This window comes from Bos indicus x Bos taurus, chromosome 20 (assembly GCF_003369695.1).
Source record: "Bos indicus x Bos taurus breed Angus x Brahman F1 hybrid chromosome 20, Bos_hybrid_MaternalHap_v2.0, whole genome shotgun sequence".
Taxonomy (NCBI): Eukaryota; Metazoa; Chordata; class Mammalia; order Artiodactyla; family Bovidae; genus Bos; species Bos indicus x Bos taurus.
The window spans coordinates 38,205,392-38,219,223 of record NC_040095.1 but is presented as its reverse complement, the minus strand read 5'-3'; the positions used below and the strand labels follow the sequence as shown (position 1 = coordinate 38,219,223).

The 13,832-nt window shown below is 39.9% G+C and overlaps 1 protein-coding gene across 1 annotated transcript in view; it reads left to right on the top strand.

Moving 5' to 3' along the window:
- The window catches only part of SPEF2 (sperm flagellar 2), a 211,807-nt gene that overhangs the window by 149,880 nt on the left and 48,095 nt on the right, over positions 1–13,832 (top strand). Inside the window, exons 26-28 of the mRNA XM_027520151.1 lie at positions 2,037–2,202; positions 10,112–10,240; positions 12,779–12,917. Coding sequence (XP_027375952.1) covers positions 2,037–2,202; positions 10,112–10,240; positions 12,779–12,917 — 434 coding nt within the window. The remainder of the gene's footprint in view (positions 1–2,036; positions 2,203–10,111; positions 10,241–12,778; positions 12,918–13,832) is intronic.

Here is a 13,832-nt window from a genome sequence, read left to right as displayed (position 1 = left end):
GTTTCAGCTTCAGCATCAGTCCTTCCAATGAATATTCAGGACTGATTTCCTTTAGAATGGACTGGTTTGATCTCCTTGCAGTCCAAGGGACTCTCAAGAGTCTTCTCCAACACCACAGTTCAAAAACATCGATTTTTGAGAACTCAGCTTTCTTTATAGTCCAACTCTCACATCCATACATGACTACTGGAAAAGCCATAGCTTTGACTAGACGGACCTTTATTAACAAAGTAATGTCTCTGCTTTTTAATATGCTGTATAGGTTGGCCATAGCTTTTCCTCCAAAGAGCAAGTGTCTTTTAATTTCATGGCTATAGTCACCATCTGCAGTGATTTTGGAGCCCAAAAAATAAAATCTGTCACTGTTTCCGTTGTTTCCACACTATTTGCCTTGAAGTGATGGGACCGGATGCCATGATCATTGTTTTTTGAATGTTGAGTTTTAAGCCAACTTTTTCACTCTCCTCTTTCACTTTCATCAAGAGGCTCTTTAGTTCTTCTCTGCTTTCTGCTATAAGGGTGGTGTCATCTACATATCTGAGGTTATTGATATTTCTCCCGTCAATCTTGATTCCAGCTTGTACTTCATCCAGCCTGGCATTCCATGTAATGTACTCTATTCTGAAAGAGATGGGAATACCAGACCACCTGACCTGCCTCTTGAGAAATCTGTATGCAGGTCAGGAAGCAACAGTTAGAACTGGACATGGAACAACAGACTGGTTCCAAATAGGAAAAGGAGTACGTCAAGGCTGTATATTGTCACCCTGCTTATTTAACTTATATGCAGAGTACATCATGAGCAACCCTGGACTGGAAGAAACACAAGCTGGAATCTAGACTGCCAGGACAAATATCAAAAACATCAAATATGCAAATGACACCACCCTTATGGCAGAAAGGGAAGAGGAACTAAAAAGCCTCTTGATGAAAGTGAAAGTGGAGAGTGAAAAAGTTGGCTTAAAGCTCAACATTTAGAAAACGAAGATCATGGCATCTGGTCCCATCACTTCATGGGAAATAGATGGGGAAACAGTGGAAACAGTGTCAGACTTTATTTTTTCTGGGCTCCCAAATCACTGCAGATGGTGACTGCAGCCATGAAATTAAAAGACACTTACTCCTTGGAAGGAAAGTTATGACCAACCTTTGATAGCATATTGAAAAGCAGAGACATTACTTTGCCAACAAAGGTCCGTCTAGTCAAGGCTATGGTTTTTCCAGTGGTCATGTATGGATGTGAGAGTTGGACTGTGAAGAAGGCTGAGCGCCGAAGAATTGATGCTTTTGAACTGTGGTGTTGGAGAAGACTCTTGAGAGTCCCTTGGACTGCGAGGAGATCCAACCAGTCCATTCTGAAGGAGATCAGCCCTGGGATTTCTTTGGAAGAAATGATGCTAAAGCTGAAACTCCAGTACTTTGGCCACCTCATGTGAAGAGTTGACTCATTGGAAAAGACTCTGATGCTGGGAGGGATTGAGGGCAGGAGGAGGCAGGGACAACAGAGGATGAGATGGCTGGATGGCTTCACTGACTCAATGGATGTGAGTCTGAGTGAACTCCGGGAGTTGGTGATGGCCAGGGAGGCCTGGCGTGCTGCGATTCATGGGGTCGCAAAGAGTCAAACACGACTGAGTGACTGAACTGAACTGAACTGAACTCTGCATATAAGTTAAATAACTTGGAAAAATAGTGAGCATTCAATCCATAGGTCTGAGATTGAGAAAGAAATGCTTGCACGACTCTGAAGCTTTCCAGGTTTGGAGGCAGCAATGAGGAAACAGAAAGACACATGGCAGGCAGGGCTTGAGAAAGTGAGTGGCTGCCACACAGATGGCCTCAGGAAGCCACATCTCAGGACAGAGACAGGTTCCCATTTAAGTGAAACATCAAAGTGTGTTCTGTAAAGACTTAATACATGGCATGGTTGTTTCAGTAAAAGGAGGTTTCAATGACATTGGGTGATGACTCAATCCAAATAGTTATCATCTTTCATAAATGTTGCATGTACTGAAGTATTGCTCTTATACAACCAGGTGGCTGCTGAAATTCACCAGAGGCTCATGGAAGAAGAAAAAGAAAACCAGCCAGCAGAAACAAAAGAAAAACTTCCTCAGGCGGCTGCAAATAAAAAAGTGAAAAAGGAGCCTCCGCCACCACCACCACCACCCAAGAAAAAAAAAGAGGACAAAAAAGGAAAAGGTATTCGCAGCTTTAGCATCCAGAACCATGGATGCTTAACCTCTCCTTGGTGGAAAATAAGCACTTAACCAGGCACATGAGCCTCTGAGCTACTAGAATGCTGTTCATTAGGTTTTATTTAGAGACTCAGGTGTCTGTAAGCTTGAATGTTAGTTGGCAAACATTCTCCATGCCAGCCCCTTTTAAGTTGTTTATCCACATAACCAAGTGTATTCAGGGTGAAATAAATCTCAAAGACAGTTTAAAACATGTGAAAAGAACCCCAAGATGACACTGTGCAATCTGAAAAGTATGTGCAAGGGGACTGATAGTAGCTGCCTTAATCAAGAGAGGGTTACAAGCAACAGGTGGTAGTTTAGTCACTCAGTCGTGTCCAACTTTTTTGTAACCCCATGGACCATTGTAGGCTGCCAGGCTCCTCTGTCCATGGAATTTTCCAGGCAAGAATATTGGAGTGGATTGCCATTTCCTTCTCCAGGGGATCTTCCCGACCCAGGGATCGAACCAGCATCTCTTGCATCTCCTGTATTGCAGGCGATTCTTTACCGCTGAGCCACCAGGGAAGCCCAAAAGCTAGTTCTGTGTGTGTAAATTTCAGGCTTGAAGTGAAAGTGAGGAAGTGTTAGTCACTCAGTCATGCCCTACTCTTTGTGACCATATGGACTGTAGCCCACCAGGCTCCTCTGTCATGGGATTCTCCAAGCAAGAATACTGGAGTGGGTTGCCATGCCCGTAGGTTTAATTCAGATCTCAGGTTTAACTTAACCTCCTGGAGGCCTCTTCCTGCCTAAAATTCTTTAAGATAGAGGAAAAAGAGGAAAAAGAGGTCCCTGGGGAGCACAGTCATCTCACTCCATCTGAGGAAGTAGGAAGTGCTTCCTGGGTGGAGTCCATCCAGGTATCTACAGTGGGAGTTACAACAAAGCCTTGAGGATGAGGGAAGCGTGAGGTGATGGCCCCTGGAACAGAGGAAAGAGTAGCACTACAATTAAGAACTTGTGACCCTCATTTGTCTCAAACGGTGAACATAAAGGAAATAATCAGCATTTGAAGAAAATGATTCAATTTACTTTAATGGAATAGTTAGTTGGGTCAAATTTCCTAATTTTACAGATGCTAATACAGAAACCCAGAGAGATTAAGGGCTCTTTCATCTGTAACTTATACTCACATCCACTACTGCAAATAAGATGCAACACATCTAATTACAATTTCTTTGTTAATATTTGTCTTCTTCCCAAAATTTGAACCCCTTGAGATCAGAACTTCAAGAAAGATTTATTGAACTAAGTAGAATTGTATATGGTGAAGGAAATGGCAACCCACTCCACTGTTCTTGCCTGGAGAATCCCAGGGACAGGGGAGACTGGTGGGCTGCCGTCTCTGGGGTCACACAGAGTCGGACACGACTGAAGTGATGCAGCAGAATTGTATAAGCTGGGCTTGCAGCTAGAATCACACTGCCATTTCTTATGGGTACATTCTCAGGCAAACACTGGCAAATCCTTATTTTCTAATTCTCATAGACTATCTCTGAAGTACTCGTACTTAAGTACTAGTTAAAAAACAATGAAGTAGGGGGGGTGGTCCTAAGATGGTGGAGGAATAGGACAGGGAGACCACTTTCTCACCCACAAATTCATTGAAAGATCATTGGAACGCTGAGAAAATTCCACAAAACAACTTCTGAATTCTGGTAGAGGACACCAGACACCCATAAAGGCAGCCCATTATCTTCAAAAGAAGATGGTTTATCATCGGTGCAGTATGGATGGAGAAGTCTCGAGGCTACTGTAAGAATAAGACTGAAAACCAGAGGCAGGAGGCTTAAATTCAAAACTTGAGAACACCAGAATACTCCTGACTCCAGGGAACATTAATTGACAAGAGCTCATCCAAAAACCTCCATACCTACACTGAAACCAAGCTCCACTCAAGAGTCAACAAGTTTCAGAGCAAGACATACCAAGCTAATTCTCCAACAGCGCAGGAACATTACCCTAAGCATTAAAATACAGGTGGCCAAAAGTCACACCAAACCCATAGACACCTCAAAACTCACTACTGGACACTTCATTGCACTCCAGAGAGAAGAGATCCAGCTCCACCCACCACAACAGTGATGCAAGCTTCCCTAACTGGGAAACCTTGACAAGCCACTCGTCCAACTCCACCCACAGGGAGGAACCTCCATAATAAAGAGTAACCACAAACTTCCAGCATACAGAAAGGCCACCCCAAACACAGCAATCTAAACAAGATGAAAAGGCAGAGAAATATTTAACAGGTAAAGGAACATGATAAATGCCCACCAAACCAAACAAAAGAGAAGGAGATAGGGAGTCTACCTGGAAAAGAATTCAGAATAATGATAGTAAAAATGATCCAAAATCTTGAAAACAAAATGAAGTTACAGATAGTCTGGAGACAAGGATTGAGAAGATGCAAGAAATGTTTAACAAGGACCTAAAAGAAATAAAATAGTCAATCAATAATGAATAACGCAATAACTGAGATCAAAAACACTCTGGAGGGAACCAACAGTAGAATAACTGAGGCAGAAGATAGGATAAGTGAGGTGGAAGGTATAATGGGGGAAATAAATGAAACAGAGAGGGAAAAAGAAGAAAGAATTAAAAGAAATGAGGACAATCTCAGAGACCTCTGGGATAATGTCAAACACCCCAACATTCAAATCATAGGAGTCCCAGAAGAAGAAGACAAAAGAAAGGCCATGAAAAAATACTTGAGGAGATAATAGGTGAAAACGTCCCTAAATGGGAAAGGAAATAGCCACCCAAGTCCAAGAAACCCGGAGAGTCCCAAACAGGATAAACCCAAGGCGAAACACCCCAAGACACATGTTACTCAAATTAACTAAGATCAAACACAAAGAAAAATGTTAAAAGCAGCAAGGAAAAAACAACAAATAACACACAAGGTGATTCCCATAAGGATAACAGCTGATCTTTCTAAAGAAACTCTTCAGGCCAGAGGGAATGGCAGGACATACTTAAAGTGATGAAAAGAAAAATCTACAACCCAGATTACTGTACCCAGAAAGGATCTCATTCAAATATGATAGAGAAATCAAAAGCTTTATAGACAAGCAAAAGCTGGGAATTCAGCACCACCAAACCAGCTCTTCAACAAATGCTAAAAGATCTTCTCTAGACAGGAAAGACAGAAAAGGTGTATAAACTCAAACCCCAAACAATAAAGTAAATGGCAACAGGATCATACTTATCAATAATTACCTTAAATGTAAATGGGTTGAATGCCCCAACCAAAAGACAAAGACTGGCTGAATGGATACAAAAACAAGACCCCTATATATGCTGTCTACAAGAGACTTACCTCAAAACAAGGGACACATACAGACTGAAAGTGAAGGGCTGGAAAAAGATATTTCACACAAATGGAGACCAAAAGAAAGCAGAAGTAGCAATACTCATATCAGATAAAATAGACTTTGAAATAAAGGCTGTGAAGAGAGACAAAGAAGGACACTACATAATGATCAAAGGATCAATCCAAGAAGAAGATATAACAATTACAAATATATATATATATATATATATACTATATATATATATAAGCACCACAATATGTAAGGCAAATGCTAACAAGTATGAAAGTGGAAATTTACAGTGACACAATAATAGTAGGAGACTTTAATACCACACTCACACCTATGGATAGATCAACTAAACAGAAAATTAACACGGAAACACAAAGTTTAAATGATACAATGGACCAGTTAGACCTAATTGATATCTATAGGACATTTCACCACAAAACAATGAATTTAACCTTTTTCTAAAGTGCACACGGAACATTCTACAGGACAGATCACATCCTGGGCCATAAATCAGGCCTTGGTAAATTAAAAAAAATTGAAATCATTCCAGACATCTTTTCTGATTATACTGTGGTAAGATTAGATGTCAACTACAGGAAAAAAAACTATTAAAAATACAAACATATGGAGGCTAAACAATATGCTTCTGAATAACCAACAAATCACAGAAGAAATCAAAAAAAAGAAATCAAAATATGCACAGAAACTAATGAAAATGAAAACACAACAACCCAACACCTATGGGATTCAGTAAAAGCAGTGCTAAGGGGAACGTTCATAGCAATACAAGCTTACCCCAAGAAACAAGATAAAAATCAAATAAATAACCTAACCCTACACCTAACGCAACTAGAAAAAGAAGAAATGAAGAACCCCAGGGTTAGTAGAAGGAAAAAACTCATAAAAATTAAAGCAGAAATAAATGAAAAAGAAACAAAGAAGACCATACCAAAAATCAGCAAAGCTAAAAGCTAGTTCTTTGAGAAGATAAATAAAATAAACAAACCATTAGCCAGATTCATCAAGAAAAAAGGGAGAAGAATCAAATTAACAAAATCAAAAATGAAAATGGAGAAATCACAACAGACAACACAGAAATACAAAGGATCATAAGAGACTACTATCAGCAACTATATGCCAATAAAATGGACAACCTGGAGGAAATGGACGAATTCTTAGAAAAGTATAACTTTCCAAAACTGAACCAGGAAGAAATAGAAAATCTTAACAGATTTTCCCATCACAACATGGAAATCAAAACTGTAATCAGAAATCTTCCAGAAAAAAAAAACCCAGGTCCAGACGGCTTCACAGCTGAATTCTACCAAAAATTTAGAGAAGAGCTAATATCTATCCTACTCAAACTCTTCCAGAAAACTGCAGAGGAAGGTAAACTTCCAAACTCATTCTATGAGGCCACCATCACCCTAATACCAAAACCAGACAAAGACGCCACACAAAAAAGCAAACTACAGGCCAATAGATGAACATAGATGCAAAAATCCTTAACAAAATTCTAGCAAACAGAATCCAACAACATATTTAAAAGATCATACATCATGACCAAGTGGGCTTTATCCCAGGGTTGCAAGGATTCTTTAATATCCATAAATCAATCAATGTGATACACCACATTAACAAATTGAAAGATAAAAATTATATGATCATCTCAATAGATGCAGAGAAAGCCTTTGACAAAATTCAACATGCATTTGTGATAAAAACCCTCCAGAAAGCAGGAATAGATGGAATGTACCTCAACATAATAAAAGCCATATATGATAAACCCACGGCAAGCATTATCCTGAATGGTGAAAAATTGAAAGCATTTCCCCTAAAATCAGGAACAAGACAAGGGTGCCCACTCTCACCACTACTATTCAACACAGTTTTGGAAGTTTTAGCCACAGCAATCAGAGCAGAAAAAGAAATAAAAGGAATCTAGACTGGAAAATAAGAAGTAAAACTCTCACTGTTTGCAGATGGCATGATCCTCTACATAGAGAACCCTGAAGACTCCACCAAAAAATTTCTAGAGCTAATCAATGAATGTAGTAAAGTTTCAGGATATAAATTTAACACTCAGAAATCCCTTTCATTCCTATACACTAACAATGAGAAAACAGAGAAATTAAGGAAACAATTCCATTCACCATTGCAACAAAAAGCATAAAATACTTAGGAATAACTATACCTAAAGAAACAAAGACCTATATATAAACTGATAAACTATAAAACACTGATGAAAGAAATCAAAGATGATACAAATAGATGGAGAAATATACCATGTTCATGGATCAGAAGAATGAATATAGTGAAAATGAGTATACTACCCAAAGCAATCTATAGATTCAATGCAATCCCTATCAAGCTACCAAAGGTATTTTTCAGAGAACTAGAACAAATAATTTCACAGTTTGTATGGAAATACAAAAAACCTCGAATAGCCAAAGCAATCTTGAGAAAGAAGAATGGAACTGGAGGAATCAACCTGCCTGACTTCAGACTATACTACAGAGCTACAGTCATCAAGACAGTATGGTACTGGCACAAAGACAGAAATATAGATCAATGGAACAAAATAGAAAGCCCAGAAATAAATCCACACACCTATGGACACCTTATCTTTGACAAAGGAGGCAAGAATATACAATAGAGAAAAGACAATCTCTTTAACAAGTGGTGCTGGGTAAACTGGTCAACCACTTGTAAAAGAATGAAACTAGAACACTTTCTAACACCATACACAAAAATAAACTCAAAATGGATTAAAGATCTAAACGTAAGACCAGAAACTATAAAACTCCTAGAGGAAAACATAGGCAGAACACCCTCTGACATAAATCACAGAAGGATCCTCTATGACCCACCTCCCAGAGTAATGGAAATCAAAGCAAAAATAAACGAATGGGACATAATTAAACTTAAAAGCTTTTGTACAACAAAGGAAACTATAAGCAAGGTGAAAAGACAGCCTTCAGAATGGGAGAAAATAATAGCAAACAAAGCAACTGACAAAGAATTAATCTCAAAAATATACAAGCAGCTCCTGCAGCTCAATTCCAGAAAAATCAATGACCCAATCAAAAAATGGGCCAAAGAACTAAATAGACATTTCTCCAAAGAAGACATACAGATGGCTAACAAACGCATGAAAAGATGCTCAACATCACTCATTATCAGAGAAATGCAAATCAAAACCACAATGAGGTACCATCTCATGCCAGTCAGAATGGCTGCTATCAAAAAGTCTACAAACAATAAATGCTGGAGAACGTGTGGATAAAAGGGAACACTATTACACTGTTGGTGGGAATGCAAACTAGTACAGCCACTACGCAGAACAGTGTGGAGATTCCTTAAAAAACTGGAAATAGAACTGCCATATGACCCAGCAAACCCACTGCTGAGCATACACAGCCAGGAAACCAGAATTGAAAGAGACACGTGTACTCCAATGTTCATTTCAGCACTAATATTTACAATAGCCAGGACATGGAAGCAACCTAGATGTCTATCAGCAGGAGAATGGATAAGAAAGCTGTGGTACATACACACAATGGAATATTACTCAGCAATTAAAAAGAATGTATTTGAATCAGTTCTAAAGAGGTGAATGAAACTGGAGCCTACTATACAGAGTGAAGTAAGCCAGAAAGAAAAACACCAATACCGTATATTAACACATATATATGGAGTTTAGAAAGATGGTAACAATGACCCTATATTCGAGACAGCAAAAAAGACACAGATGTAAAGTACAGTCTTTTGGACTCTGTGGGAGAAGGCGAGGGTGGGATGATTTGAGAGAATAGCATTGAAACATGTATATTATCATATGTGAAATAGATCACCAGTCCAGGTTTGATGCATGAGACAGGGTGCTCAGGGCCGGTGCACTGGGATGACCCTGAGGGAGGGGATGGGAAAGGAGGTGGGAGGGGGGTTCAGGATGGGGAACACATGTACGCCTATGGATGATTCATGTGAATGTATGGCAAAAACCACTACAATATTGTAAAGTGATTAATCTCCAATTAAAATAAATAAATTAATTTTTTTTAAATGAAGTGAATTACAGATTCTTGACCATAGGCTACATTTCCACTGTATCTGCATGAGGCTGTTCTCTGGTCTTTCTTGATGAGGACCTGGGGAACACTGGTCAGTGCAAATATCCTTTGAAGACTGTTGTTTCTCCAGGTGGCCAGCACAATCTTGGGGTTTGCTAATTTCTGTCCCCAAACTCTAAATTGAACCCTCTTTGGAGTCTGTGATCATGTCTGCACTAGCCACATATCTCACCTTTCCATGATGCTACATGAATGGGGCATTTTTATATGTGTCCAGCCAGATACCACATGGAGAATTCTCAAGGAAGGATTATTAATGTTTCATCACTCACACTGTGTGGCCCGGGGTCTCTCCTTCCCAAATCACTAGACATGTATAGCTCTACACACTCCACTTTGTATGCATTTTATCCAAGACCCTGTGTGTGTACTTGCCCATTAGCAGATAACTCAGCATAATTCATTACCCTTTCAGGTAAATCCCCACCTATGACAGAAGCTGCTCCTGTAGTATTGCCAGCAGAAGAGACTGAGGAAGTGGAAGTGAAAAACGAACTGAAGCTCAGAATAAAGGAAGAGCATCTTGCTGCCCTGCAATTTGAAGGTAGCAATTAGAAAGAACTATGATATTTTGAGTAGAAAATAGACCAGTAGGCAAGCAGCCCTTGGCTGACTTTGTGTCTATGAAGCACAAGCAAACTGACTGAAAGGCATAACACTCATTTGGCTGTTTTCATGCAACCATATGAAAACTAGATCTGACTACTGTATGATTGTCTGCTGGGATCTCAAAAAGGGAATTTGGGAAGAGGTTAGGAGAGCATCAGTTCAGTTCAGTTCAGTTCAGTCGCTCAGTCGTGTCTGACTCTTTGCGACCCCATGAATCGCAGCACGCCAGGCCTCCCTGTCCATCACCAACTCCCAGAGTTCACTCAAACTCATGTCCATTGAGTCGGTGATGCCATCCAGCCATCTCATCCTCTGTCATCCCCTTCTCCTCCTGCCCCCAATCCCTCCCAGCATCAGGGTCTTTTCCAATGAGTCAACTGTTTGCATGAGGTGGCTAAAGTATTGGAGTTTCAGCTTCAGCATCAGTCCTTCCAATGAACACCCAGGACTGATCTCCTTTAGGATGGACTTGTTGGATGTCCTTGCAGTCCAAGGGACTCTGAAGAGTCTTCTCCAACACCAAAGTTCAAAAGCATCAATTCTTCGGTGCTTAGCTTTCTTCACAGTCCAACACTTACATCCATACATGACCACTGGAAAAACCATAGCCTTGACTAGACGGACTTTGTTGGCAAAGTAATATCTCTGCTTTTGAATATGCTATCTAGGTTGGTCATAACTTTCCTTCCAAGGAGTAAGCATCTTTTAATTTCATGGCTGCAATCAGCAGTAATTAAAATCTCAAAGTCAAAAAAGAGAAGCAATGTTTTAAAGTTGGTGTGATCTTATAGGCTGAAAGAAGGCTTAAGGTTATGCTTCTATAATATAATAAGAATAATTTAGGCATCTCATTAGGCAAGTAAACCCTGACTAAAGGTTAACCAGTCCTGAAAGGGAGCTCTTGGGAGTAGACCCCATGGAAGAGTTAGTGACGTATCAATAACATTCAAGGGCCTCCTCTATGGAGAGCGACAATTTTATACAACATAAACTCCTCCTGGCTCTTCCAAGTGTCTTATAATACAATTCAAAACAGAATTTGAAAAGATCAAGAAATTGAACCAAAGTATCCTCATTGGAAAGAAGCCATGGTCAATATACTAGATGTCAAAACTGTAAAAATGCAGTGTTGGATACGCTGGGACCCATTAACTACTCAATGACGATTAGCTACTAAAGATACTTTCCATCCTTTGATTCTCTCCTTTTCTCCCCTCTCTTCATCATCCTACCACCTGCTTTATTATTTTCAAGAGTAAAATCTGAAGGATGTTGAACACAGGAAGTCAAGACACATGCTTGTCACATTGCCTGTTCCCACATCTGCTTTCAGTGGCTAAGTATATGTCATCCTTCAGTTCATTGCGTACGTGGTTCCTAGTGTGGCTTAATTCACATATTTACACAATAAAGGTTTTCTGAGTTTCTACTGTATGCCAGTCCTACAGTAGGTGAAAAAAATATACACATATATACACAAACACAAAGCATCAAAAGAAAAAAAATAGGAACAGAACTGCAAATGATCACTTACAATATGTTGTGATATTGGAGCTCGGTGGACAGGACAAAGGGCACAAGCAGGAAGTCAAGAAAGACTTCCATGCGGTTGAATTCATGCTTGAGCTGAACAAGAAGAATGTGAGAAATGTGTGCAGGGGACAATGGGGGCACAGATTGGGGAGGGGAACTATGCGACCCACCGAAGGGGAGTAGCTGTGGAGTCTGAGGCACATTCTGGATCTGGGAGGTGGAGGGTCACATAGGCGCTGCCCAGAAAGTTCCGTTTCCCTTATGGCAACTGGGAGCTAGTAAAGAATTCTGGGCAGAAAGTGCTCAGAAGCATGTGTGCAGGTGAGACAGGTCACTCTGGGATTGGTGGATTTGGATTTGAGGTGGGGAAGGGAACTTAGAGAAAGCAGGGTGGAGGTGGTTGCCGTAGTGGAGGCGAGATATAAATCAGTGTCAAAACGTGGCAATAGAAAAAGCAAAGAAGAAAGACTGGACAGATATTTTAGAGGGAAATCACAGACCTCACCGTGTGCCGAGAATATCAATAGGCCCTGGGACCACGGGCTTCACCCTCCTCTCACCTCCGCTGAAGAATATGGTGTCGTCTCCCCAAGGTTCTAAGAAGAGAGATCAAGAGACATAGTTAGCCTCCCCCTTTTTAAAATTCAGAAATTATCTATTTCTGTTTTCCCATTCCAATTTATCAAATGGTATATGACAAAGTGCAATTATATGTAAAATTGAATTACAATTTTGGTTTAAGTAAACTGTCAAATGACTCTACCACATGCTGTTTTGTTTCCAAGGTGGATAGGTTATTAATTATCCATCTTGGTATATCAAAGATGTGCCAAAATTTCCACAAACTAAAGCATAATTGGTTCAAAATTGAATTTGGTTTATCAGAAAGTTCATGCCATGTAATACATTAAAAACATCTTTATTTCTCTTTTTTAAATAGAGATAGCTACACAGTTCCGACTTGAACTGATAAAGGTAAAAGCATTGGCTTTCCTGGAAGAGTTAGTAATAAAGGCGGTTGATGTATATAGACTCATGGAAAAGTGGCTCGGTGAGAGGTACTTGAATGAAATGGCCAGGTAAAGAACTGCATGACATTTTAAGTATTTTGAGTATTTACTTTGCTAATGCCTGAAGACCAAAATTGACCAAAAAAATGTTAAGATGTTTACAAATGTGAATTGCATTTATAAATAGAATTTTGACCTTTTAGGAAATCACCTATACACTTGTGTTGCTTCTTAACCACAGTTAAGTCATGTATTAAAGGGCACTACTGCACATTATTTATGATAGTTTGGTTTTCCCACTGCTCCATGAGGACCTTAGTGTACAAGGTAAACATATAAGCAATTTAAAATTATTCTTTAGACATGATATAATGTTTCATATCTTTCCAATGCCAGGCTTCTTATTAGTCAGGGCCAGTGAGCAGGAGATGGAGAAGGCATTTACAGGAATGCTTTCCCTGTTAGGCTGATTGCCTTGTGACAGCCAATTTACTTTTCTGTTAGATTCTAAAGACTTTCTAGATCCTCATTTCTAGTGAGGAACAGAACTGTAGTCTAGAGCAGAAACAGACCTGTGACCGATCATTGTTCTTTATGGGGAGGTACAGGTCCTTAGAGAGCATCTCATCCTCTTAATTCTCCCCTGAAAGGTGTAAGAAAGCAGCTCAGCAGAGAGAAACGCCCTCAACAGTCAGGAGACCAAGAGATGGGAACTCTCTCCTTGTCCACAAATTACAGCACGCCTAATCACCTCCTACCCCACAAGCCTCATCTGTAAAAGAAAACACTCCAACCAGGCTCTTCTAGAGGTTTCTGCTAGATTCTGGGCCATACTACAGTTTGCAATAAACATTTACTGATAAGTTGGAAGTCACGGCATACATAGAATACAAACGGCAAGTGTTCTTAGAAGCAACATGGGCCAGCTAGAAGATGGTTGTTATGGTTTGTTTTCTCCAGTGCGTGCCTCATTGTGAAAGTTCT